Raw genomic sequence first — 27,812 nt, forward strand, 5'->3', positions numbered from 1 at the left:
AACTATCTTAGCTCAACTCACTATACTTGCTGTAGGCACTATGCTTGTGCAGGCAACAGTTTTCCTGTGCATTTAGTCATATTTAAAGGTATATTATGCAGCTTTAAAAAACAATCTCATCATCACTTATGACCCACTGAAAGGGTGTTGTGGTGTCTGAATCTGCAGACTCATCTCTTTTCTTTTGTGTTCGGGATGTTTTTGGCACAAAGCTGCCAAAACAGAGGACCCAGTGCTAAAAAGATGCAAATGCAGCAAAGGCAAAACGCCAAGTGGACAAAGGTCATTCCAAAATGATAGTGAATCTACAAGAATTCACAAAAATTATTAACAATTATTAACAATTCCTGCATAGTATGCCTTTAAGTTGCTGTCTTACCAACATTTTCAGATGATTTAACTAAACTATTGGCTGTTTACAACTTGTCTGATTGCTCATGTTTCATGCCCCATTGGATATTGTTGTATTGATGTTACCCTTTTTTTCTAATGTCAGCAATTACTTTAGTGAGCACATTGTCATCGTAACCACCAAAAATACAAAGATATAAACCCAATAAACATGCATTTTTCTAAAACATTGCTCTTGTTCCCCAGGTATTGTGGAGAATTGTCCTCTTTGGCTCTGACCAGCAGGACCAACACCGTAGATGTGATCTTCCACTCTGACGAGTCCTACACTGACAAAGGCTTCAGTGCCGAGTACAACGCTTATGATCCTGCTAACCGTGAGTTAAAAGCCTCATCAAAACCAACATTTACTTGGCGAGATGGGTGAAATGTTGCAACATGACACTGACACTCACAGCCTGCCATTACGAAGCCAGACAGAGAGAGTAACTATGTAGTCTGAGAGACTACGAGACCGACAGAGACTGACAGTCAAATGGAGCGGTTTAGTGATAGAGGCTTAGAATCTGCAGCAGAGAAACTCAAGAGCTAGACTAATCACCAGAGAGCTTGTTTATTGGGTCCATTTTATTTGCCACTGTCAGTCAGGAGCACTCCACTTTCAATACCCTCCGCTCTTTATGTTGTCTCCCTGTTGGACCAAAATGGATTTATAATTGCTCTGATCAACAGGGACAAGCATTGGCAACATGATTGATGTTGCGAACATACACTGTCACTCCCTCTTGTTCAATTTGTCATCATCGTCTTTCTCTCCTTTTTTTCGTCTGCTCCCTCTCTCTTCTCTCTGTTTTTCCACCAGCTTGCCCCAACCAGTTCGCCTGTCTCTCTGGCATCTGCATCTCCAAAGACCTGCAGTGCGATGGCTGGAACGACTGCGGTGACATGAGCGACGAGATGAAGTGTAGTAAGTCCTCCCTAGACCCAAATACACCCTTTCTGTCTTTCCTCCCCTTCTTATTTCTTATTCCCTTCTCTATATCCTCCCCTCTGTCCCTTAAAGAAATAGATTTAAACTTTGGAAAATACTCATCTTGCCTTCTTGAGAGAGGTGAATGATGTGGAGATCAATACCACTCTCATAACTGCCAGTTGAATATACAGTCAGGTTTCGGCTAGCAGACAGTTAGCTTAGCATAAAGACTGGAATCAGGGGGGAATGACTAGCCTGGCAAACGTAACAACATATAAAGAGTAGTTGTGTTTTTATGGGCGGTTATGTACAACAGTATTGGCTCAGTGCACAGTGATTTCGTGGAGTTTTATCTTCATTGTAAAGTTTCCATGTCAAGAAGTTACCTGTGAATGGCCAAGAAGGTCTCGCACATAGAACCAGAGCCTGTTACTGTTACACTTCAGTTTTACTACAAATTAAATAAACTATGTAAAACATATTAATTAGTGAGATTTGTTATTTTACGACAGAGGGCGGCTGTTTCTAGTCTATGTGCTAGGCTAAGCTAACTTGCAGCTGGCTTTGGCTTAATATTTATCAAAGAAGCAACCTCCAGGTCTGAAAAGTGAAGCCAATGCAGAAGTGCCCTAAACCTGCATCCTTTTATTGGCCAGCAGAGGGCGACTCCAACACTTACAAAAAGAAGTCTGATCTTCTTCTCTCTTGATTTATAACCTCATTAACTAGTTGAGTGAGTTTACAGTCTCAATTACTTACTCAACTACTTTCAGGTGTTCTTTCAGCATGAGGTTGATTTGGTAAATTATGGTCCCATTCAGAGTAAAAGTCACTACCATGTTGGATTTCTTCCTAAAACTTTGATCCTTTCACAATGTGTTATTAGCTTATGGAAGTTAACTATAACATTTTGGTCACCTAAAATGTCTTGTTCAGTGTGAAGTTGTACTAAAATACATCCTAAGAAGTTGGCTTCTTCGTTTTTAATTACGGATGCATCGTGTCAACTAAGCTAGCTACGTAGCGTTAGCTGGAAACTTAGGATACTCCCCAGCTCCCCAGCCCCTCCCATCCATATATGGTCACTTCTGGCTCCAAAAAACAACATCATGGTGATAGCCAAAATGGCAAACTTGAAGCTTGAAAACCATATTCCACTAACCAACCTGCTGACACAGTGATACAGTTATTTGTATTTATCCTACAAACAGAGAGTGATATATATCTTCTCATTTAGCTCTTGGCAAGAAAGCAAATGAGCATTTTTCCTAAAATGTCAAACTTTTTCATTATGGCTCCAGCCATTACCTTTCTCTAATTACCTTTTGACCTACGTGTATGAAGTGTATCCACTCATTTGGCCTGGTGAACGTGCCCTTTTCGAAATTGCTCATATGTACATCTTTCTCAGTTGCACTGTTTACTGAAAGGCACTTTTATACCCTCAGAGTGTGAGAAGGACCAGTTTGCTTGTGACAATGGCATTTGCAAACCAAAACTCTGGGTTTGCGATCGCGTCAACGACTGTGGAGACGGGAGCGATGAGAAAAGTTGCAGTAAGTATTGCTAAACTGCTCAAAGCTTATCTAATGCTATGCTAATTGTGCTAACATTAAAGGCACATCACTGCTAATGCTTTGGTCACTGACTCCTGGGCTGTGTGCAGTCATTATTTTATCTGTAATGGAGTTTGTTTGAAGCCTTGCCCAATTTGCTCCAGACGCTTAATCATGTGTAATACACACAAGAAGAATGGAGACAGATGCTAATGTCCACCGTGGCTGCACCGCTAATGTCTTTCTGGGACTTATTGGCTTGTCTTCTCCTTATTTGAGTTTTCATCTTTATTTTATTATAATTTCCTCATCATTGTGTTTCATTGCCCCTAGGTTGTGAGGAGAATGAGTGGCGCTGTGGTAACGGGGTTTGTATGCCTCAGGACGTTGTGTGTGACAAGAACCAGGACTGTGAAGATGGAAGTGATGAGGCCTCTTGTAAAGTCTGTAAGTGGCAGCACTTATTCTCTTCTCAGGCATTCATGCTTTAAAAGAAGAAAAAAAACGAAGCACCACCAGAGTGATTTATAAGTGTGTTACACAAACCATTAAGCAATTAACCTTCGTCAGTAAAGATTTAGAATTTTACAAAGATGCAGCGCTGAAGACTTAATTCTTAATTTGAAGTATTTTTCACTGTTTCTCTGAGCTTTTTCTCCCATTTCCTCCTACTCTCTACTTCACTCTTTATCAATTTCCCTTTCGCTCACTCACTCGGTCAAACCCACACACACACACAGTTCTCTTGCATTTCCTTTTGATTTTCACTTCTGTGAATAAAGAGGGGATATTAGACCTCAACCCCAATCAATACCCCCAATCAATGCAATCTGCTCCTCAATCACTATGCATTGTGCATTCAAGCCTAACTTTGAAGCCTCGCTGATTGCATAGTATTTTACTGGTTAAACTTAGCAATGCTCTAACGCTTTGATTGAAATGACACATGTGTTTTGATTTTGAGACCTGTCTCCACCCTGCTATAGCTCCGGGCATCTGCTCCGACTTCAGCTTCAAGTGTAAGAACACAGAATGTGTCAACAAGGTGAATGCCGAATGTGACCGCATCAACGACTGCTCCGATAACTCTGACGAGGCCGGCTGTGGTAAGAAACCTTTTCATCTATTTCCGCTTATAAAATTTACCTTTTTTTAAACAATTTTTAAAACAGCTGAAAGTGGATCTAATCTCTTCAGTGTCATTCAGAGTAGATTATAGAAGAGCTGGGTTGAGCTGCGCGTTGGGCTGTCTGTTAGAAAAGAGCCCCAGGCCTTGACGGCTTTATTTATTTCATTCGTCTTTGAAAGCAGCTCTCGTCATCTCTGAAGTTTTTGTTTTTTCCTCCATTTAAGCCTCAGGGTGTGTCTGTGTTTTTTCAGTTTTTTTGATCAGCTAATATGTCAGCGTGCCTTATTAGGAATCCAAAGAGTCATGGTAGCGTTTGCAGCCAAGACCGGCATCATGATAGCTTTCTGTCAACATAATCTCATTTTCTGATTTTTTTTCCTTCTGATCGCGCATGTCAGTCTCACATACTCCACCATCCACTGCCCCTCCCCTCTCATTATATTCTCTGTTGAATGTTAGCTTGTGGCACCAGGCCCTATAAGCTGAACCGCATCGTAGGAGGGCAGAACGCGGAGCTGGGGGAGTGGCCCTGGCAGGTCAGCCTTCACTTCAAGACCAATGGGCATGTTTGTGGCGCCTCCATCATAAATGAGAAGTGGATGCTTTCAGCTGCCCACTGCTTTGTCACCAGCAGCCCAGAGTGAGTCAAATGTTCAGAGCCAGACTATATAATATGTAACACATTCACTTTCATATGCATTGGTGTAAAAGCTGTTATTGTTTCCCTTTATATTTTATTATTCATCGCATTATTCAACATTTTATTACACCTCATTATGCAATATTCTCAGCCACATTCTGCTGGAAAAAAGTAGAACTGTGCACAACAGAGGACCATTTATATACAAATTGCAAAGTCTGAAAATTAGCCCCTGATGATAACAGTTAATTCAGAAAAACCTTGGGGGGGCTAAATTTACATCTCATCCATGAAAGCATGGAGGTGTATTCATCAGAGTGGCCTGTAGGTGGAGCACTAACCATGCTGTTCGACCTGAGCCACTTCTATTGTTGCTGAGGAGAGAATGTGTTCATTTTCACAGATTCACAGTTGTTGTTAGCTCGACAAAATGATATTTAATTTGCAAGCATTTTCGAGAGTACTTTATCGAAGGCACAATGGTTTTCTTTACAGTCATATATCATCATAAGAAGTATACAGTTTTGCTTATTTTTATACAGGGCATGCGGCACTATAATGAAAATTTAATGCAATGCAATAAAAGAATCAAATCAAAAAATACCTTTTGTAGTTCATAATGTTTAGTTTTGCTGACTGTTAAAGAGCATGTTGAATGACTTTATTTTGAAAGTTCTTATCATTTTGTCTCAATGGAAAAACTGTAATCTTACAGTACAATATGTTGCATTGCTGTTGTGTTATATTATATTAAATTACACACACGTTGATGATATTGCCTCCATCCATCCTGGCTCACACGTGTTCAGAAAGCTAACCTGTGCCCCATGATGCTACCACAGCAACCATGTTGCAACCAACTGGCAAACCTACAGTGGCATGCAGGACCAGTACAAGCACGATGGGGTGGAGCGCCGAGCAGTGAAGAGGATCATCTCCCACCCGGATTACAACCAGATGACCTTTGACTATGACATCGTACTGCTGGAGCTCGTTGAGCCGCTGAAGTTCACCAACACCATCCAACCCATCTGCCTACCCGCCGCCTCCCACGTCTTCCCTGCAGGCCTGGCCTGCTGGGTCACAGGCTGGGGCTTGCTCCGAGAAGGAGGTATTATGCATGAGTTGGTGATTCTGGGTAGAACTGTCGTCATTTGTTATTTTTCGCTGTATTATTATACTAATTTTCGAATGTTTATACTGTTATTCCTCGATTATGGGTGACCCACTCTACAGTTGTGTTTTTCCTTTTTGCATATCCAACTCTCATCAAAATTAAGACATCCCACTCCTCCCCCATCCTTCTCACAATGAGCTATTCATCTCTGTCCTTCATCTTCCTTCCCTGCCTGCCTGCTTCCTCTTCTTCCCTTCATCTCTTTCTCATTTCATCCTTTATTCTTCCTTTCCTTTAATGTCCCTCCCATTTCTTTATCTTTCCCATCATGACATACTTCTCTTCCGCTCAACCCTCCCTCCCTTTCCTCTCATCTTTTTCTAATCTGCTCTATTCCATTAAGCCTTCTTCCATATCCATATATCAAGACGGACGTCTGCTCTCCTGGGAAGCCCCTTAAACCTTCATTAGCTAACACTAATCCAGCCCATTAACACCTTTGATGTTGTCGACGAACGTACAGGTCACGTGACCCCTTTGTCCTGTTTCCTTGCAGGTCAGAAGGCACAAGTGCTGCAGAAGGCACAAGTGAAAATCATCAATGACACGGTGTGCAATGTGGTGACGGAGGGCCAAGTCACCTCCAGGATGCTCTGCAGCGGATTCCTAGCTGGAGGAGTTGATGCATGCCAGGTAAGACCCAACATGTTCTCCAGAGTAGAATAGAAGGACCACGGCTGACGGAGATAGGTTTTCACACCAAAATAATTATCATGCTTGCACATCAAGACTCAATCTAATAACCGCTCTGCCCTCGCTGTCGTCACCAGGGAGACTCCGGAGGCCCCCTGGTGTGTTTCGAGGAGAGTGGGAAGTGGTTCCAGGCCGGCATCGTGAGCTGGGGCGAGGGTTGCGCCCGTCGTAACAAGCCTGGTGTCTACACGCGCGTCACCAAGCTGAGAGAGTGGATCAAGAAGGAGACAGGGATTTAATCATGTTGGTAGGAACAGGGAGGGATGCAACAACAACATGGTAGTGCTAACCATCATGGAGACGGAACATTTGAGCCTGATTCAGGACTTCAAGTCTCTCCAAGATTTCTTCATTTAGCAGCAGACTGAGCAGGATACTGTTGCACAGAACCAACTACTCACATGAATGACTTAAAGCGCTTTATTTCGTTGCCAACCCCCATTTTCCCACTCCTCCCACACACACACACACACACACACGTACACATAAACCACAATAACTCATATTTTGTATTGTTTTTAAAGGCCTAAATCAGCACAATGTCTTTCAACCCCCCAACAATATTGTCATGTTCCACCGGTGGATATACCTTGATTATAAATAATGCAATATGCAAATTCTGGGAATTATTTTCCAAATATTTCCAATTTAACCCTTTAAGATTGATGCAAAATCTGGACATTTTACATAGTTAAAAAAAACAAAGAGGTTTATGCCTTAGTATTGAGTATTTCTAAACAGGTGAGATGTCTTCATCCTTTTGGGATCATGCTGTAGATAGTTATACATTTGGTGTTTTATTATGAAGTATCTTAAAGGACCATAGCTCTCATTTTAACCTGTTTGCTATAAAAGACTCATACAGATACATTACCGACATTCCAAAGCACAGCATAGGCTTTAAGATTGACTCAACTATTTTTATCTACCTATTGTCCAGGCAGCCATTACTCTCAGTTTTTATCGGTTAAGTATAAACATTAGCTTGTAGAGACATCTTCATTACTGTGGGATGATCACAGAAGTTAAGAGAAAAACAAAAGGACAAAAAAAAAACCCACAGCAGTGAGGATAAGTCTAACACATTTGGTTAGACATGGTCCCTGAAGAATGTTGATCTGAAGTGACGCTTTACTTGTTTAAAGTTGTTGCTGATCTGAACCATAGACTATAACCAGTGGCTGAGATCACGGTGATTATGTACATTTTTACAGTGAACTAGCTGCTGTTTGCTTGCAACCAGCATAATGCACAGAGCTGGATGGACTCTCTGTTAGCAGCTAATGCTATCGCTAGCTAGCTAGGAAAAGGGGCTGGGTAAGGGTTAAAGATCTAAGATAAAAACACAATACACCATGGTTGCAACCTGTTGATCACAAGGTAGCCACACCCTAAAGCATACCTGCTTTATTTCACTCTAAATGGGACCATGAGTTACAAAGTTAACCTCATGCTGTACTGAAGAGCTTACAATTAGTGATTGAAACCATCAACTTGTCAGGATAATGTTTGAGGTAAAAAAAAAAAAAATCAAATGACAAGTACTGTCGTTTTCTCATAGTCTTCTTTACAATCTGACTTCTTTTTGTAACCAGTCACCCCCTGCTGGTCATTAGAAAGAATACAACTTCTGCATTGCCTTCAATTTTTAGGTTGGTACTTGGTCTAAACAGAGGCCCTAAATCAGTATTTCTATCACATATTTACAGATGCCTACTTGCCTTGTCTGGTCTGTGAATAAGTTGCCAAAATGTGATATTCGATATTGGAGGGGGCAGAGGATGAGGATTAGATCCATTTGGTTTTTGCACGTCTCAAGTTAAGCTCAGGATGATTGGGGTCTCCAGTCACACACTCCTGAGAGCCAAAGTAAACCAATGAGGTTTCCACCAGTTTGCCAGAGCAATGCAATGAGTTCTTATCCCTGTGAGAGTTTCCTCTCTTTGGTCACGACCAACCCAGTCAACTTTTAAATCTTAAGATATGATTGGATGGATTCGTTTACTCTTTTTGCCTTCGTCTCTGACTTATCCTGGAGATGTTGCATCCTGGATGAGCACACCAAAGATTTGCATAAGTATTATTTATTGAAGGGGAAAAAATTAAGAAGAAAAATTTGTTACGGATATTGCTCAGTGTGCCTCTTTTATTAATTCCATAGAGCCTTACAGTGAAACTATGCAAGCGTAATGTGCTTTTTTTTTTTTCAGAAAGTAGGAAGAAGCCACAACTTTTAGATATTTTTTTAATTATATTGTCATGAGAATTGTACAGTGTGATTTGGAATGTGGACATACTTAAGAACTTTTCTTTGTTTGTGTGTGTTTTTTTTATATGAAAGAGTCATAGAAATAAAAGCCTTTTATCCAATTCATCAGTACCTAATTGCATTACCTGTATTATTTGTCTTTGACAAGGTCCCGTTTTGTGTTATGTTGTGCATAATAAATGTCTTGTGAGACCTTGTCCCTTCTCACGGTAGAATTGTAATGAGCATGTAGCTCTCCTCCCCGTCGTGAGCAGCGTGCCTACCTGGGGAACAGAGGTGACAAGACGAACTCATATTGTCAAATAATACCTGCCTTTGTCACAGCTCTATCCTATTACCCTAGGAGACGGGCATGTCGACTTCGGGAGGTGGATACACATGCAGTGGGGGGTTCCACTATCTCATCTGTCTTCATTAAAAGCAGCGCACCACTGGGGGAATAGGAAAATCAACATAGACAGTGCTGCTAATTTATGTATTCATCATTGTTGCTACATGGGAAGCTTTGTTTGTCGCTGTTCCCCATGCCCAATGAAGCTCCTCACCAGGCTGATTAACTCTCAGGATTCACACCAGCCAGTTCTTTATCGGAAATGGTTTTATTTAAATATAAATATGTGTACAAAGGTACAAGCAACGATAGCTCATTTTTAGCAAATAAAATTCTTAATACATTATTAAAAGAATGAACAAACAAATGGCAATTAGTTGTGTTCCAAAAAAGCATAGTAACTGCATTCAATGATTGATGAACAACTTAGAGAAGAAAATCTGTGGACCCAAATAAATCAACCAAGATAGATACATATGTATATAAAGATACTTTACAATAGAGCAGCTTACACGCTGTACATTAAGGCTTATATAAAATATAAAAATAAAGACAAGCGATGATGTTTGCCTCCTCACTTTAAGTGACATTTGTTCTCTCGTCAGGCTGCCTGGGAACAGCTTTTTAGACAAATGGCAGTACAGGCGTCCATACTGAAACATCCAGGAAGTGGAATGCAACTGGTCCAGGTGCAGAAACCAACGTCTCAAACATGAAATGGACATGGATATAAACGCTGAAGATTTTCACTAGACACATCATTTGCATGCAACAGAGAGAAAGTATGGGCTCAGCCATTTGTACAGATACTTAGTGTTTCAGGGTAGTACTGTTTCTTGTAAACATATTGAGACAATTTGATTGAGTTGTAAAACTTGAGTGTATGGTCCACGTTAGGACTGCCTTACACGTCTTTCCCCACCTGAGCCTGCTGAAGATGACGCTGCATTCAAGTTTATTTCAAGTTCAAGATTGCCACCATTTTCCAAACCGCCACTTTTCTTTTGATTGTTCTGGTAATCGACTCCTCTTCATTTTACAATCAGGAAACAGTACCAGGGGCAGGATAGCAGTAATTAGCCTCAGCCCCCTTTTCCCCCTATACAGTTCTCACCATCTTTGGGTTTTCATGGCCTTACCTTGTCCATCTTAGTACAACACACAGGTAACTAATAGCCCTCCATTACAATGATGGCTAAAATACACATTCTCTTCATATCTCCTTCTTTTATCCAGCGGTAAGCAACACTGCTACGTCCAATGTGTTAGGGCTATTATCAAAAGAAGCTCCAGGAATACAGCAGAAGTATTCCACCACTGATTAAACTCTTCATACAGTACAGTGCCTGTAGTACTTGTTGGTCAGTAGAGCTAAGCTGTTGTGCAGAATAGTTTGTCTGTCTCTGGAAGTGGATAGCTCAGTCTTTGTGGATGATAGAGACACAAATGTGCTTAGAATTCCTTTCGCATGCCAACAAAACACCAAATGACAGACAGCAATAGGTTGTTCATATCTGTTTTTTTCCTCAAATATGTCTTAGCTTGTAATATGTTCGTTCAAAGTATTTTCGAGGTCATGTTTGACATTTAGTGTTGACACAAAGTAAACTCTGAAAGGCAGGTAAACGGCTACCAGTCATTTTGGCCACCCAAGTTCAGGAGATGCATTTGATTTGTTTTCTAGTTGGCCCTTGCACTGACAGAATATCTCCACAGGTTTGGGTGGTCATCATGTAGAGATAACCTGGTGAGGTATCACACTGTAATCATAACTTGAACATCACAATCTGCTGAATTCTCCAGCTCAGGAGCTCTACAGTTAGCGTTGTTGTAGATCCCGCCATCCATCACAACAAATAAAGGTTGGTTATCCCATAACCCCCCAAAATCACATGGCTCCCTCCAAATACTGTCCAAACATGTCCTTGAAGGACCGTCCGAGTAAAGTAAGTCTCTGTTCATGTTAGTCCAGCCACACGTGTATGTGGAGGTGACAATGTTATCTACTCACTGCTCCTGTACTCTTCTTTTTTCCAGTTATTTTGTCCAATCAGACATGAGTCTGCATACGTTGTGAAGGCCGGCCGTAGTCGGACTGCTGAGAGGAGACTTGTGAGGAGGCATAAGAAAAGCGGGAAGAGCTGGACACCTTGCTGGCCTGATCTGATTGGTCGTACGCATCCACTTTCTCATAAGAAGCGGGCTTAACGTAGCTGGTGAAGGCGCGGCCATAGGTTGCAGGTAGGTAAGCGGAGCCACTGTAGAGGGGGTCAGTGGGGTAAATGCTGGCTGGCTGGGCCGGCTGCTGCTGGGCAGCCTGCTGCTGTTCATAAGCGGTCCTGCCCGCCGTGGTGGTTGCATAGCGTTGGGAGAAGTCATAGACTCGTGGCTGGGTGCCATGCTGACCGTACATGGGGCTGGGGGAGGGCAGCTGGGACGGGGTGTAAACTGGCCGAGAGTTGGGCACATATTCAGAGAATCCACTGCTGCGGATGTGGCGGTCCTCATGGCCACGGACGTTGTAGTAACCGTTGGTGGGGTCCTGTGAGGAAGACGAAGGAAAATGATGAACTTTGCATGGTTCAGTATCATGTATAATGGATGGAAATAATGTATTCTTGCTATTCTGCAGAGTTTCTTCAAGTGAGTATTTTCAGTTTTACCTTGATGTCCGATCTCTCATCCTCCTCCTCTTCTAGGAGGTCGCTGTGTTCTGTGCGCGATGTCCCAGGAGACTCGCTGCTGTTCGGTGCCTGAGGGAAGACCAAGCATTTTTTGAAGAATTACTAGGATGAGGCAGACCTCACTTGAATAAGAACAAAACAAATCTGAGCATTACATTACAGTGTTAATGTGAATTTCCCCAACCATCAATAGAGATATCTACATGGCGGACAGAGAAAATGAACAAAGAAATGTACCATGGGCTCTTTGACATCCTCCTCGTCATCATTGCCACGTGTAGCGTTGTGATCACTGTGAACAATCTGAACTCTGATATCACTCTTGGAAAGACGAGTACACCTTTTTCCTTTGGGGATTGAAAAGAAGAAGAAGAAGAAGAAGAAGAAGTTTTACTTGACATCAAGTAGCAGACCTGTACATCAAAATTGACATCAAGAATTCCATTTAATCACAGGGTGAAATGGCACAAAAACTGAACAAAACCTGTTCAATTTTAAGCTCACAAATGAAAAAGACTTTAATCTGTTTGATCTGAGGAATTGGCTGTTGACCCTCTCGCCCATACTAACCGTTGAGCTCACCTTTTCCTGTGTGCCTGCAGCAGAGGGATACCAGAGTGATGACACAGATGAGCAGGACACAGCCTCCGCCTACCGCTCCCCCAACAATTATCAACATAGGCAGGGCTTCTGGAAGGAGAACAGTGAGAGAGGAGAAGTGTTGCGAAGGGGAGGTGGGGGTAGATGGTTGTCAGGAGAATGGGAGGGATGAAATGAGAGATAGTAGAACATAAGTGTCAGTGTCAAGAACGTGCAGATCAAATCTGAGCAAAAGAAAGAAAGAGATCCATTCATTTGTCTTGCTAATCCTAGAAACGTCAGCGCTTGTATAAATTCATCTGCGGTAAGCCTCCGCTTGCTCTCAGCTAGCGTATGCTCATGCGGGCGATCCAGCATCCCACAGCCTGGCTATTGTCTCTAATCTCTCTGAAAGAAGGGTAACAAGGCCTGACATGCAATGAAGCAACAGACAGTAATCTAATTAGAGATTCCAGGAGATACCGCTGCCCATTTCTCTGGAGACCCCACTCTGCTACATTGATGTAAATTACTGGCGAGGACCTTATTTTTGGTGTCTGCTGCAACAAAGGCTTCCACTAGCATCAGCGCTGTAGTACTACTGCTTAATTTTAAGATCACTTAAAGGGGCTGCAGCCTCAGAACTTAGCTCGGAGACAGTGATAGAGAATATGAGTCCAAATGCATGTGGCTTCCTCTAATTGACTTTTGTCCCCAATCAATATCTATGTTATGGGGCAAACATATTCATTAAAGGAACCATCTGCTGATTAAATCATATCGATTAGAAGAGTATAATTAAGATAAGCGCTAGACAGGAGTGCTGCTTTCACCTAATCTGGCCCCCTTCACAGCCAGGATTGAGAGCATCACTATAACTTCTGCAGAGGGCTCTGCTGGGGATTATTACTTGTGTCAGTATGTACCTTGCTCCTTCAGTGTGACCAGGGCGGTGCCGGTGCCGAAGCGGTTCCAAGCGGTGCAGTTGTAGCGCAGCTGGAAATCTGGAGCCAGAGTCTCAGACAGCACCAGGGAGGACAGGACGCCATGGTCGCTGGTAACTGTCTGCACTGAGTAACGACCAGAGGAACCAGAGGACAGGCTCATGTCTCCAAAGGTCCACACCTGTTGAGAGGAGCAGGCAAAAGACAACAGGGTGTAAGTCACTTTTCTATGAAGAATTCCTCACCGGTGAGCAAAGCAGAGGCCTGCCCGGCTGTTTATCCTTAGATCCCGGCCTGCCGCTGACTGAACATCACTTTCTTTCTCTGTTCTGCTTTCTCTCTGCCGACCTCTAACGTGCTCCGTGGCTGACACAGCTCACAGGCTCATGTTTAAGCTGCCTCCCACGTCTGCCCTGCAGGTGAGGCCTAAGGAGGGTTAGGTAGCTGTACTATAAAATAAGGCTCCTCTCTGCTGTCTCTAGCGCAGGGCCAGCAGGGCACCTGTCTCTCACTCCTCCTCACACCCTAATTATCCTCTCTCAGCCCAGCGTACGTTCAGCAGTTCAACAGGGTCAGTCGAGTGATGCCTCTTGGGCCGCTAATTGAATGCGGTTTGGCTGAAACCTGCAGGAAGCCGGTCTCCCACAGCTCCCCCAACTCCACCGTCTCTCCAGTCAATGTCGGTGCAATTACAGTTGTGAATAAGAGCGCGCTGGCGTGCGAGGTGGAGAAAAGGTGTGAAGGTGAGGTCGGGGGTAAAGCTACACTGACTGATCGCTCTCTGGTGGGTGTGGCTAGGGGGTTTGTGGAGTATAAACTCCCAAAGTATAAGTGAGTGATGCGAAACACAAATAAGAGGCTCACTTACAATCTTATCAGGCGGGGGGCTGCTTCCGACCCGGCACTCCAGCTTGCCCTTGGAGTGCTTGACAGCGTGCTGCGTGGCTTCCGCTGTGATGATCGGTGGCCCTGGTGAGAGGAAGAAAGAGAGACGGTGTGAGCCGGGCAGAGACATGAATAAAAAAGTCTGGAAGTATTGACCATTGCCAAAATTTAAGATATCAATTTTTATATCTTCTGCAAAGTTGAAACATTACAAGCAGCCCTGAATACAGTAAAAAGAAACCACTCACCATTTACAGTCAGTGTGACATCTCTTTCTGCAACTCCAATCCGGGGTACGATAGCTTTGCAGGTGTATGTTCCAGCATCCTCTTGGGTAACAGCCTTCAGCTGCAAGGTGTTGCCATTACTGAGCACCTAGTGAAGAATCCAGAGAGACAAGTGAGAAGTGTGTTCGAGAGAGTGAAGGAGTGAAAAAGAGCGAGGCGGCGGGGGGAAGAGGCAGACAAAAGAAAAGCGGGACCTTTATCAGTGGCCCACTCATTGTGGAGGCAGCACAGAGGTGGGCTGACCATTGTAACAAATGCCGGTGGTTTGAGTTTAATTTCATTGTGAAGAGCTTTAATCACAGCATTAAGCACTCCAGCCACCGCTGAGTGACCGTGCTGCTGGGGAGATTGTTGTAATTAAACAGTGGGGACAGAACGCAGCGCTCGGTGGTGTGAGTGGGCCTTAGCCTTTGGAGCTGCTACACTCACTCACTCCTCAGCTCATTGATCCTGTCATTCCATCAAGCTGTGATTAATCCATTTACCCCCACTCCGTCCTCCTCCCTCCCTCTCTACACCCCCTCTCACTCTCTCCAATTTTTTTTATTTCAACACACTTATGGAGTAACCCAATTAATCCATTACTCGTGGCTGTGTTTCCCTCAGAGGGGCTGAAAGCGTTCCCTCTTTGAGATGACAGCATCGCTTACGCCGTCCTGCAGCATTCTTTACTGGGGGTGTTTTCTCCAGCATTGCCTCAGAAATTATATTAGTCGCCAGGAGAGAGGCTCCTATGGGATGTCCCCACTGATGGCGTGTGCGCGCTGAAAGACTTTTACCAGGATGATGTAAAGTGAAGGTGGAAATGTCCCATTTGTTCCACCCAGGAAATTGACTTTGAGGAAATGGATACTCAAGTGCAGTCGGGCCTTTTTAATGTCTAAAAGGCAGAAATGCTGCTCTAAAAGTTGTGGCACGTGTTGTAATTCTGTTGGTTCGAACCAGCGCTCGGTGCACTGCTTGACTGATTGATTGATCGATTGATTAGAGTTCTGACAGCATGTCATGTGCCTTGATGATGCTGTATGATTCTGTCAGTGGACAGACAGTTTTCTGCCAGAGGCTTTAGCCCTCCGGGAGCATGCAGAGAGGAGGTGTTGAAGATATCGCTGAAAAAGAATGTGTGGGGGAAATGTGTGAGGGATTCATGCCTCAAGGCCATGTGTGAATGTTTCTCTCTGGAGGGATGGTGTTGAGGGGTGATGTTTAAGCTTTACCACCAAGTTATGGTGGCGATGAGTGTTTTGTTGCCTTACCACACTGGAGCCCTGCTTGGTCCAAGCCAGGGTCAGAGGAGGGTTTCCAGTCCATGCACAAGTAAAGGCTGCATCCATCCCGATATCCACCGTCATTGGCTTTGGCTCCGACAGCAGTCTGGGGCCAACTAGGGTGAAGAGACAGCCAGTTAGAATCAATAAGAGGCTGTTTTTACAACAATATATACCTCCAGAAAAGCAGTTAAAACAAACCCATCCCCCCCTCTACACAATTGATTTGGTATCAAAAAGCTTTTGACATTTTAGAGATTTATGCAACAATTGCATTTTTCGGAGACTGAAGGGTGAGCACATGTGTTCAGGAAGCTGCTGAGGAACCCTCTTATTATCAATATACATTGATAAGCCATACATCCAGGATGCCCCAGGTCTCTGGTTTGTGGTTGTAAAGATTCATGAGGCTGTGATTATCCTCCAGGTATCAGCATGCCATTTTATACAGTGATGTTAAAAGTAAAAAACAAAACAATTAAAAAACATAATACAATAAAATGGCTACTATGGGGACTAACATCTTCACATGAATCAAATTGGGCTCAGTGATTCATATAAGACTGTTTCAGAACCCCAATTTGTGCAAATATTCAAATACACCATTTCTAAAACAGGCTGATAAAAGCACATTTATATTGCAAGCCAAAACAACCACACCCTCCCTAAGAGCAGCTGTTGTTAGCCCCGATGTAAACAGCGTATTGAACTCACATTGGACATCGACCAGGGTGCTGACATTGGTGCTGCCCACAGAGTTGGACACCTCACAAGAGACAGGGTCTGTGAAGTAAGAGTAGTCCACCGTCACCTCCAGGCTGTCCCCGTTTGCCTCTGAGATGGGAACTCCTCCTTTGGACCACCTGGGACGGATGAATAATCACATTATACAGTCGCATTAGTTCAGGAAAGGTACTTAGCCATGCGCGTCAAAGTGGTTATTAGCCGATTCATGGCTTGTGCCAATCACAATCAAACGCTGCCAATCAAGCAGCCCTTTTAACCCAACAAATCTACTACACTAGGATGCTTGTACTGCATTTTTTTCTGGATGACGTCTTTACTCTGGCTGGCATGATGACAGCATTTAATGTCTTGGAGTAGCTGTGTGATTGTGCTGTATCATCACTTTGGCCCTCTGGCTCTGTGCGTGTGTAGTGGCAGGATCGGAGTGAAATATTGAGATTAAAATGCAGGATAGATACCTGTATCCAGTGATTTCAGGATTGGCTGATGCAGAGCAGATGAAGAGGACCTTGGCTCCCTCCGTCACAGTCTGAGGCTGGACTGATAGAGTCACTGAAGGAGGGTCTGTGGGAGGGAAAACCTTTGTTACTGACACGAATTGGATTCAGTAATCTTATTGGCACCATTCACCTTTTAGCAGCAGAATCAAAGTGCTTTACAGATTACTGTACATAGCATGCCCTCTGCTACAACGTTTGGTGTTCTCTATAAGAAAGCTGGTGCTGGGACACTCACGCTGGACATTGATCGTGACCGATGTCTGTCGTCCAGCCGGGGCAGCTGGGTTCAGAACCCTGCAGGTGTAGGTGCGTCCAGAGTCGCTATCCTCGGGGACAATAGGAAGCATACTGACAGCCGTCTCCCTCTTTCCATCCTCCATCTGTGACTGTGGAGTTGCACAACAACTGTTAGATTCTGCCGAAAGACACTTTACGAACTTTTAAAGAGAGACTCCATTACAATCAGGCAGAGCTGAGCATCAGCTCACAAGCAAGTCACTTGCCATTTGTGATCGCACCACTTAGGAATATCTCTATGACACTGCAGGTCTTATTTTTTCATGTGTAAGGCGTTAAAATTGCCATCCCATTCTTTGGCATGGCAGTTAAATCATATATTTTATGATGCAGCAGGGGATGTTGTGCTGTTCCCACATTTCTGAGAGTGTTCCCCGTCAGCGCTCCTTGTTTGTCATCATCTTTTAAATCTATTTACTGCTCACAGAAATCAATACGCCTAAGTGAGGAAAGGTGTAGATTCTGAGGATATGGCTCACAGCTCTCTCACTTTCTCCCTCTCTTTCTCACACACACACACATAAGGGAAAAAAAGTGTGATGGCCGAGGTGGCTGCGTGTCGGTTTTTTGGGTGGTGACAGTGAGGAAAAAGTGTCACACATCTTAGGAAGAGAGCAAGGGCAAGCTGAGCCTTTTCCCCGGACAGCCAAATCAATGGACACAGACTTTCACTTCCTCAGCCAGACACACAAAAAGCACTTTTATGCTAGATCAAATCACATCACTCCCTGTCACTACCCCTCACTGGGACAAAGCTTTCTCTGCCCCCGGTCTCATTTCTTAATGTTGGAAATGCTCTGTTTTTCACAAAGCTATCTCACTAGTTAACTCTATATTCTCTCCTCCGTGTGTTCTTCTTCTCCTCTCCTCCCTCCCCCTTCCAATCCTCTTCTCCCCCTTCTCACTGCAGGCTCTCGCCTCCTTAAATGTTGCGTTTAGCGTCGTTTAGCGTGGTCAGAGAGCATGAAAAATGTGACACTTTCCCAGCCGTGGCTGGCTTACGCTCCGGCGCATCTCCATTGTGTTTCTGCATTGTTGTGGGTGATTTCTTCTCTGCAGAAACTCTACTGTATGAAACACTCATGCCTGTCTGAGCTTTGGCATGCTCCAGTTATGCTGTAGTGTCGCTGCATTAGCGAGCAAAGGGGGGTGGAGGGGGGTTAGCGAGGGGTGGGGGGTGCAGAGGAGGAGGACGAGGAGGAGGTGGGGTGGGAAGGGGGGGTCAGGCATGAGTGAAAATGGGAGGGGGACTGCAGAGAGTGAGCGAACAAATTGTGCGAGAGAAGGGTGGTGATAGAAAAAAAAGTGAGACCATGGAAGAAGGACCAGAAAAATAAAGAGAAATGGAAGAAAAAGTGAAGGAGTATCATACCCTAAGAGAAAGTATTTTCTTTTTTGAATAGCTTAGCATTTATTTCTGCCCGCTGTTACACATTGTAATATTGTGTGGGTGTTAGTGATTGCATGATAATGCTGGGTATAGATGTGTTCTCCCTGTACCTTGGAATAAATTGCAGTCTCCATGACCTCTCCGTCTCTGTACCAGGTGATCTCAGCAGCAGGTTTGGCTCCTGAGGCTCTGCAGGTGAGATTGTGTGGTGTGTGGGCCTTAAGACGTACAACAGGGCCACCCTCCACCACAGGGTCTGAAGGAGGAACTGTAAAACAGAACAAACATACCACTCAAAACAAACAAAAAAAAAAAACTCATTACAGCTCCAGGCCAGCACAGAGCCGCAAAGAAATCACAGTGTTATTGAGCTTGCTGTTGCTCTTAGCTCAGCATCAATATATCGCAACAGCAAAAGAGGCAAACAATATCTTCTTATGGCCATGTGTCTGTTTAACAAGGTGTAGTTTCAGACAGGAGGAAAGCCTAAGAACAGTTGTCATTTGGAAGAAAAACAGACTAAACCATATTTATTTCCTTTCTTGGGACTAGCATTATTACTCTATTTGCTCTTACTGTTGCAGAGTGATGTTTCAACTGAATTGCTTATTTGTTCATTTATTTGCATGGTTTCGCACGCACCACTGGCAAGCCAAGCGTGCCACCCCTGATGAAGGCGTCTATCTCCCCAACCAATATGAGAAGGCGTAAACATGGGGTTTGTGCTGGCCTTTCTCGCTCCCTCCACCGAACCAATTTCACTGTGTGTATCTGAATTGTCAGAGGTCCTTCCGCTGCCGCGGCACGGACACTAATGGAATCCGAGTGCTAGGTGATTTTAATTTCCATGCCGATTCCCCTGACTGCACTCCCGCCGTTGACTCCTTTGACTGTGCAGGATTGCTTTGGTCTCATCTGGCCACATTGATTTACACACACACACACACACACACACACACACACACACATATATACAGGCATGTGCACACACATGCACAAACTGCCCACTTCTCTCTTTAACACACTTATGTCCGCACATGAACATAAACCACCGGTTTCTGATAAATTCACCTGCTCTCTTTTATATATATTTATGAAATGCATACAGTGCTCATGAGCCAGCAGCCTTGGTCTTTCAGAGTGCATTAAATGTAAAAGTGGCCGTTTCATCAACTTTCTTTGCTGCCTCCACATGCATCTGTAGTTTACGGCTGTGTGTGGGCATGTGGTGAGGGCAGTGCTTTGTGCTGCTCGGTGCAGCTTTGACAGTGACACTACACAGAAAGGTGGGCTGATGAACACGGGTGAGCTTTCTGAATCTATTCATTTAGTTGAAATGTTCCTACACACCGCTTGTGATCTCAATCCGCTTGCCTTTCCATGGCAACCCTGTCTATATGGCTTGTCACCCTCATGAACCTTAATGGCAGCAGATAGATTCAAGGACAACAGGCTCTGCACTGGCAGCTTTGCATTGTGTTGCAGCGTAGGCTGCTGCAGCATCATGCCTCTATAACTGCTCCCTCTGCAAGTGCAACACTTGGATTTGTGAATATATGGACAATTGACAGTACAAATTAATAGAGTGATATTCCTTTGCATGCCACCAGATGCCAGCAGTGCTTTGCCGATTCCCACAAGACTTGGCCCTCACACCCCCACCCTCCTCCACCTCTGAACGTCTGTGTGAAGAAGTAGATCACTCACATCATGTTAATGTAAAAACCGCCTTGCGGTTGACAAATGTTGTGGCTCACTGTAAAATGTGCTAACTGTGCAGACCCTGACTTTCAAGCGACTACGCAAGTCATTTGTGACTGCAGCAATCACATTATCCTAGACGTCCACAGTCTTGATTATCGCTACTGAGAGCAGAGGGGTTTCCTTTTTTTTTTTCTAGATAAATCTCTCGGCTGAGCCTCGCTTGGTTTGAATTATACTTTCAGGACATGATTTAAACCAGAAAACTAGATTTTAAATGGGGTTATCTTAGAGTGGTGATAAGAGGTTGTTTTGTGAACTGCATATAAAAGAGTATTTTGATGTATCTTTATTTGTCCATGTTGTCTTCTAAATGTGATTATCTTTTGTGTGTTGCACATGTGTTACTTGTAGATTTGTCTACATGTTTCTGTGTTTTGTGATGAAGACACTCCCCTGATTGTTCCCCAGCGCTGCCAGCCTTGGCACGGGGCTGGCTGTGAGGATCATGGATGAGCTGTGTATCTTACCTAGTACAGTGAGCTTGGCACGGTGGGAGCGCAGAGCCGCCTGTGTAGCCTGACACTCATACACCGCGTCATCCTCCAACTCTGCCGAATCGATCAGCAAGCTGTGCTCTCCTGATAGCGGGTCGCCCATTAAGGAATAGCGCGTCCAGCCTGCGTGAAGCCAGCGCAGAGAATAGTGTCAGAGACAAACAAACCACCCAACAACAAACACATAATGAAAGGACTATAAAATGAACAGACTTGTGCGTTGAACAAAGGCAGGAGAAACGTGGCAAGGCTCTTTAAGACACAAATGAAAGCAAGCAGCACCTCACTGAGCCAGGCATTGAGCCGTTGTGTTAGCAGAGCAGCGTGAGCCTGGGAAGGCAGCACGTGAGAGGGCTGCAGCCCGAGGAATCTGTCCTTTAAAGACAGACACAATAAAGATGGGGTGCCTAAGGTCAAGAGGAAGCCTCTCCACCTTCTCTCTACTCTGCCACACATTTAAATGTCAGCGCGTGACAAAAGCCAATTGATTATCTACCTTCCTACAAGACCCTTAAAATGCTAAACAACAAATTAAAGTTCGGTGTGTGCAGCAGAGGCCGACCTGTCTGCAGTACATTGTTCTCTAAACATTCATTTGCGTAAAACTCCAGTAGTTGACACAGAGAGACTTGGTTTCTAATGAGACCTGGCATTGATCGCTGCAAGACGGACAGAGACAGAGAGAGCAATAAACACAGAAAGCAGCAGAGAAGAGAGAGACAGAAATAAGAGGTCAGGGATAATACCTGGTAGGTCTCTCTCTCCACCCAGAGCCAGGCCGTCTTTGGTCCATTGTACCATTCCCCGATAACCCACAATGACACAGGGGAGGGTCACCGACTGGCCGGAGACCACTACCTGGTCCTGCGGCTGCTGGGAGAAGTAGGCTGCTTGAGTGGCTGCTGTGAGAGAAAAGAGAAAGCATGGTGTGAATAAAATGTCTCCTATAATTCATATTTTCATCATGGTAGATGGACAATTCATACTTAAATTCGCAGAATTCTGCTAATGGCATTTCAGAGAACGTAATGGCAGTGTGTTTCTGCAGCGCCAGCAGAGATGTAGCATAAGAAAAGTGAAACTTGCACTGTAAGGGGTGTGAAAAAAGTAAAGAGGGCAGACTCTTCTGAACTGGCCTGCTCGCTCTCTTGTTTTCGTTAGCGCTCGCTGGGAGAAAGAAGCCTGGCATGTGTGAAAATATTATTTTTTTCTCCTCATAAATGTTGCTTCTAAGAGGAAGAGTCAGCTGCGCCTCATAACTTATTTAACTCTTTCTCAAGACCATATGGTTATATGCTCGCTGACATGAAGCAAACACACTTCTGGGGAGAAAAATCTGCCACTCTTTCAGTGTGCTTTTTGTAAAAATGGATGTTAAACAATCAAAACTCCATTAAAGTTCCCGGGGGACCCATCCGTTTGAGCCTGCTGAAAGTCAGCGGAGACACCTGCCGCCGTTCTGCTGATGTGTTTAAGTACGGCTCACGGTCTCACTGGATTGGCTGGCCCGCCTTCACACGCATACAGAGACGCAGCGTGAATACGGATCCCCGTTCCAACTGTTTGTGGCACTATGCTAAAGATTGAGTATTACAAACCCTACTGGCAGGGGAAGGTGGCAAGACTCCAGAGGTAACTAATCCGTAGGGAAGGTAGGAGGCGAGGGAGAGAGGCAGTTGGTTGGTTATCTAAGTGGGGTGTCTGTTTGAGTCGGGAAGAGGACTTAAAAAAACCTTCCCTCATTCTCCTTCTCTCTTTCTTTGTTGCTCAGTGGAGAATGGAAGGGAAGGGGGACAGAGGAAGATAAAGAGGGTTCTATTCAGGCTCTGCTAAGCCCCCCCTGAACTGCTTCTCTTGGTGGGAGCGCTTAAACAGACAGGGTTGCTCCCCCCCCCAAGCAAAGAAAGCTGCTGAAAGGAGGGCAACATACGGCGGCCAGAGACGCGCTATTGTCCCCTTGTCCCTCTCTTTTAATAGGCCTCTTCATTTCCAATCAATCCTGCTAAATGCAAGTTTAATAGCTTTTCAATAGCAGCTTTTCCCCCCAGAGGGTAGCTGGGATTTTCTCTCTCTCACACCCTTTTCTCTCCTCCCTCTCTCCACTCCATTCTCTCTAGTTTTTCTTTCTTTTTTTAAAAAGAGGGGGGCTTCCGAGGTTGTTGGCAGTGTTTATTCCGCACTCAATTATCCACTTCATCTAGGGGTGCACCATGGACTGAACCCTGCCCCTCTCCCTTTGCACCCTCCTGTCTCTGTCACCCAACAGCACAATTAGAGCCGCCAAACAGTGAGTTCATCAGGAACGTGAGCTCTCCACGGCTCAGACCGTTGCTGGCGCTCGCAACATCAAAAATCCCATTTTCGCATATTCTTTCCTACTTTCCATCTGGGCCAAGAGAGATGTTAATAGATAGCTGAACAGAGAGAAAAAGGATCAGAGAACAATGCATGTTAGTTCACCAATAATGCCTCCCTGTACATCATTTTACCAAAGTGTCTGAAAAGCCTATTGAGCTGTGGGTGCAAACAGGTAGGCTGTATGTGTGTCACGCACTGTGGATCAAAAGAGGCCAATTTGAGAGCGTCAACGAGAAGTGAAACGTCTTCTAGCTCAGGCTATTAGGCGTTTAGCGAAGGCTGGCATTTTCCCATCATACCTTCAAAAATGCTGTTTTCACAGTCTGCCTGCCTGTCCCTAACATTCTGCCTTTATGAGCTATTGAGCGTTTTCATATGCCTCCTCTTGCAGAGCGAGTTAGGGATTTTCCTCTATGTACTTGCAACAGTACAAACATTGATTGCAATTAAGTATCTTGCCCAGAGTATCTAAATGTTTACAATGGGTAATAAGTCTGTGCATTGGCTGATTGTTTGGATGGATTACATGCACTGAATTGTTTCTCTTTACCTCACCCACATACAATTTCTCATGCTCACATATGGCAATTAACGTCACACGTGCACACACATACAAATGTACGCGTACAAATATAGTACAGCGTATGTGCTGTAGCGAATGTCTTCACACCATATGAGTGATTCATTGCTCTCCAGATCCCTTATTGAAAATGCTCAACAGAACATCTCGACTGGCTAATGACTCATGCCAGATTCCTTTAATTCCTCCTTGCTGAATTAGACAATTCTTTGACGGTGTATTAGCAGCTTAATTACATGAATACATTTCTGACGGGGAGAGAGGGAGGAACAGAACCAGACAAAGAAACAGTGGAGGAGAGGCAGTCAGAAGAAGTATGGAGCTGTGGGTGTGAGGAGGCTTGTTCTTGGTGTGCTGCAGTGCCACGTACACACATGCATGAAGGCAAACAACCACCATCGCATTTCACTGTTTTGACTCAAAATGAGGAGCCTGAGAGTCTGTTGGCTGCCATTGAATCACACTAGAAAAGAAAGATTTGAATCCCCTTGAAATCCGAACATTTCTGCAGTAGATGTGAGTTCATTTACCGTGTCGCCTTGAATGCTACGCAGGTAAATATGTGCAGTGTAGATTAGTTGTACCACATGCGGTGTGCTTAATTTTTCTTTAAGGCAGTTAAATTTTAGATTCACGAGTCCTCGTTGCAAGAAAAATGCAACTCTGTTTCTTACCTTTTCCTCTGTGTGTGTGTGTGTGTGCTTTTCCATCCCCCAATAACAAGGTCAAAACACATTTGGCCTGATACATTTTAATCCGGATTTCTCAAAATGGAATATCATTTCACGCTGCTGGATGCACATGGGGCTAAGTTTATGTGTGTGTGTGCATTTCTGCCCGACTCTGTGAGCTCAGTCTGTGTGTCTAAAAATGGCTATGTATGTTTATGTGTGTGTGTGTATGTGTGAATGAGTGTGGAGGGTGGGGCAGTGTTAATAGGGAAAGCGACTTGTCAGGCACCGGAGGGCACATTTAGCAGTTACTTTGACACAGTGACTTTGCTGTCTCTGTCACATGGTCAGAGTTAAGTGCAAAACAGCCTCTCCGACTTGGACACAACCTATTAAAGAGCTTTGCGTGGAGCCCCGAGCTGCCTGCACTCTCTCTCCTTCATCTGAGCTGATAGGGATACATTCACATCAGGAAGGATCAGGAAGAGATGGACAGATGTCAGCAATGATCCGTCCACCACTGGACATCTGCCTTGATAGAATTAGATTGAACCAGTCACTGTGTTTGTGTGTGTGTGTGTTTGCTGAAAATGCGTATGTGTAAGCGCCGGCCATGATGCTAAAGACTGAGAAAGATAATGGCACTGCAGATGACCTTTAGATAAAATGGGGATCTAACACACACAGTACAGAGCATTTACTACCAAGTCACCACAGTCATAATCTCTTATGCTATTTTGGTAATCTGACACACAAAAAACAGGCTGTACTACATTTAAAACTACAATATGTAACATTTCTGCAAATGTCTAAAAACAAGTAGACTAAAAATGTTCAAACATGAGAAATCAATGACATCATTTCCCTGTTGCACATGCATCATTGCTGTGGTTGCCAGAAGATGTCATGCATTTACTTTTTATTGAGTTCTAAACCACTTTTTTATATTACACTTTTAGATTTTGGTCGTTTTTTTTTTAATGATTTTCGAGTACGCATAAGTTAGGAGCAGCGAGCCAAATAGCATTGGGGAAAAACTGTTTTTTTAGTGTGAAACTTCATTATTCAGTGTTTCTGCTGGTTTGAATCCCCCCGTCTGTTTGTTTTGGAGCTGAGAAGACCTCTGCAGATAATTCAGCAATGAGTCAAAACCTTCTGAACGTCTGGATCTTAAGTTATCAGAGAAACATGATGAGCAAAAGTTAGCACCTGCTGCTACAGCACCTCTGCTAACTTTTGCTCATCAGGGTCGGAGAAACTTTGACTTTTAAAGAAAACTGCTTCATTCAGTGTTTTTACACATTCTAACAACCTGGTACGTTTGTTTTGGAGAGGGGGAGCATTCTGCGGATCATTTGGCTCCTTTTAAAAAACCTCCTGAACAATGAACAGGAGGAATTCTAACCAGGAGGAACTGACTGCATGGTGGCATTGCTTTCATACATTTGTTTGTTTTGACTGAGAGACCCCTAGCAGCAGAAAATTACATATTGCATGTTTAACGGCCATTCAAAAAGTGGTGTCCTTCAAATAAAACATCAAATAACGCCAGACTCTCTTGTTTGTAACAGCTCAGGCGATGCACTCTGTCCATTTGCCGTGTTGTTACAATGACACTCAACTGCATATGTTCATTCACTCTAAGAGGCTCCGAGCCGCGTTCGCAGAGAGTCCCTATTTTAGTCCTGATTTTATTCCATGTCCTCATTCCCATCCAGAGCAAAAAGTGCAACATCCAGTCCTGTGGGGTCTATAAATATAAGTGCTCTCAACTTGACTGGACAATTTGCTCTGTGCAGTAATAATTCAAAATGTTAAAAAATAGCATCTGATATCTACTTTTGCCCCAATGGTGGTGGAGGCAGTATCCTGCGCCCAGCTGGTGTGAGTTTTCCACAATAAGAGCCAGAGAGGAGAAAATGAGGAGGAAAACAGGCCCCCCGAAAAAAAGCCCCAGCACAAAACAAGGCAATTGGCAAAAAAGTGTCAAGCTTGGAATAAACAACCCCTTTCCCCAAATGCCATCCATTGTGCCTTGTCTAGATAAGGCTTCTAAATCGGGCTGGAAAATGCAAGCTCCATTTCTCTCTGTATGGAATTATTATCCCTTTGTTTTGAGTCAGGCTCTTTTGTCTTCCCCTTCCTGTGTGTGTGTGTATGTGTATGTGTGTATGTGTATGTGTATGTGTGTGTGTGTGTGTGTGTACAAACAGATAGTAGTGCTGAGGTAGCTGAACCAAAGACTATGTCCCAAAGGGGACCCTGCACCCATCTCATGTTTGATCTGGCTACTAAGCTCATTACCATGACTCCTGCAAAAACTTCAGAGGGCTTGAAGGGGACAAACAACAGATACCACCCACCAACTTGTGGCAGCGTGACACCCAACACATGCACTGCATGTGTGGAACCTCAGAGTTTTTCTTTGACTTGGACCGTTACGAACTGCTTGTGCCTCTGCAGATGGCCTCTTCTCTCTCATAGCTCCGTGTGTCCCGGCTGCTCTTCAATCCTTTCTCTCCCACGTTGCATTCCAGCTGCACTCCCACCCACCCACTCTCACTATCTTTTCTCCCATTCTGCGTTTTTTGTGCCCAAATTGCAGTCTAACAGCTTTTTAAGAGCTGTTTTGCTGGAGTTTAATCCTCCTAGCCTCCCCTTTCAGCCTTTATTCCATTGTGAAAATCTTGGCTCAGACCTAGACCCTTTTTAGAGAGTGGACCCGCTCATCCAGCCGGCCCCTCCTGCTGCTCTGCTGATACCCCCACCCGGGGTATTCCCATCCATTCCTCCACAATCCAGCCGTCCTCTCATTCCCCTGTTTATCACTCATACGTCTACAGTCAGTGAGCCGTGATCCCTGAAATCAATGCCTAGCAGGCCCCCTTTGAGAGTTATGTAAGGTGTTACTAATTGTTGATTTGCTTTCTCCATGGCTCTTTCTGCCATCACTCTGCTTTCCCGTGTCAGCTGTCATCTCTTGCCAGCCTCTCCGTTGCACTTTCTCTCCCCATCTCTTCCTCTCCTCCACCCTGTATCCCCTGTCCCTTTTTCTCCCGCTCTCTGCATCCCTGGTGTGAAAATCACAGGGGTTTGTGTCAGCTTGTCAACACAACACTCAAGAAAGCAGGGTAGGGGGAACAACAGAAAAAAAAGCCACTACATGTTAGAAAGACCGGAAAAACTGAGGTAAGGTAAAAATGGAAAAAGTGGGCGCCTGTCAGCTTCCAATTGCAAAGGAGCGG

The 27,812-nt window shown here is 44.3% G+C and overlaps 2 protein-coding genes across 4 annotated transcripts in view; one reads left to right on the forward strand and one right to left on the reverse strand.

Moving 5' to 3' along the window:
* Nucleotides 1-8,110, forward strand: part of st14 (ST14 transmembrane serine protease matriptase) — a 32,642-nt gene extending 24,532 nt beyond the window's left edge. Inside the window, exons 11-19 of the mRNA XM_059338465.1 lie at nt 598-728; nt 1,214-1,318; nt 2,773-2,880; nt 3,214-3,327; nt 3,867-3,986; nt 4,469-4,649; nt 5,492-5,760; nt 6,323-6,459; nt 6,597-8,110. Coding sequence (XP_059194448.1) covers nt 598-728; nt 1,214-1,318; nt 2,773-2,880; nt 3,214-3,327; nt 3,867-3,986; nt 4,469-4,649; nt 5,492-5,760; nt 6,323-6,459; nt 6,597-6,758 — 1,327 coding nt within the window. The 3' untranslated portion in view covers nt 6,759-8,110. The remainder of the gene's footprint in view (nt 1-597; nt 729-1,213; nt 1,319-2,772; nt 2,881-3,213; nt 3,328-3,866; nt 3,987-4,468; nt 4,650-5,491; nt 5,761-6,322; nt 6,460-6,596) is intronic.
* Nucleotides 8,111-9,368: 1,258 nt separating this feature from the next.
* Nucleotides 9,369-27,812, reverse strand: part of kirrel3l (kirre like nephrin family adhesion molecule 3, like) — a 34,549-nt gene continuing 16,105 nt past the window's right edge. Inside the window, exons 2-15 of one of the 3 annotated variants that reach the window (XM_059338467.1) lie at nt 21,705-21,857; nt 20,932-21,081; nt 18,811-18,968; nt 17,249-17,399; nt 16,972-17,077; nt 16,481-16,629; nt 15,755-15,882; nt 14,460-14,586; nt 14,195-14,295; nt 13,309-13,507; nt 12,374-12,493; nt 12,041-12,150; nt 11,783-11,872; nt 9,369-11,661 (exon numbers count right to left, since the gene is read on the reverse strand). In XM_059338467.1, the coding sequence (XP_059194450.1) occupies nt 11,170-11,661; nt 11,783-11,872; nt 12,041-12,150; nt 12,374-12,493; nt 13,309-13,507; nt 14,195-14,295; nt 14,460-14,586; nt 15,755-15,882; nt 16,481-16,629; nt 16,972-17,077; nt 17,249-17,399; nt 18,811-18,968; nt 20,932-21,081; nt 21,705-21,857 (2,234 nt within the window). In that variant the 3' untranslated portion in view covers nt 9,369-11,169. Of the gene's footprint in view, nt 11,662-11,782; nt 11,873-12,040; nt 12,151-12,373; nt 12,494-13,308; nt 13,508-14,194; nt 14,296-14,459; nt 14,587-15,754; nt 15,883-16,480; nt 16,630-16,971; nt 17,078-17,248; nt 17,400-18,810; nt 18,969-20,931; nt 21,082-21,704; nt 21,861-27,812 lie in introns of all 3 variants that reach the window. The other 2 variants (XM_059338468.1, XM_059338466.1) reach the window with 2 other exon arrangements.

This window comes from Centropristis striata, chromosome 8 (assembly GCF_030273125.1).
Source record: "Centropristis striata isolate RG_2023a ecotype Rhode Island chromosome 8, C.striata_1.0, whole genome shotgun sequence".
Taxonomy (NCBI): domain Eukaryota; kingdom Metazoa; phylum Chordata; class Actinopteri; order Perciformes; family Serranidae; genus Centropristis; species Centropristis striata.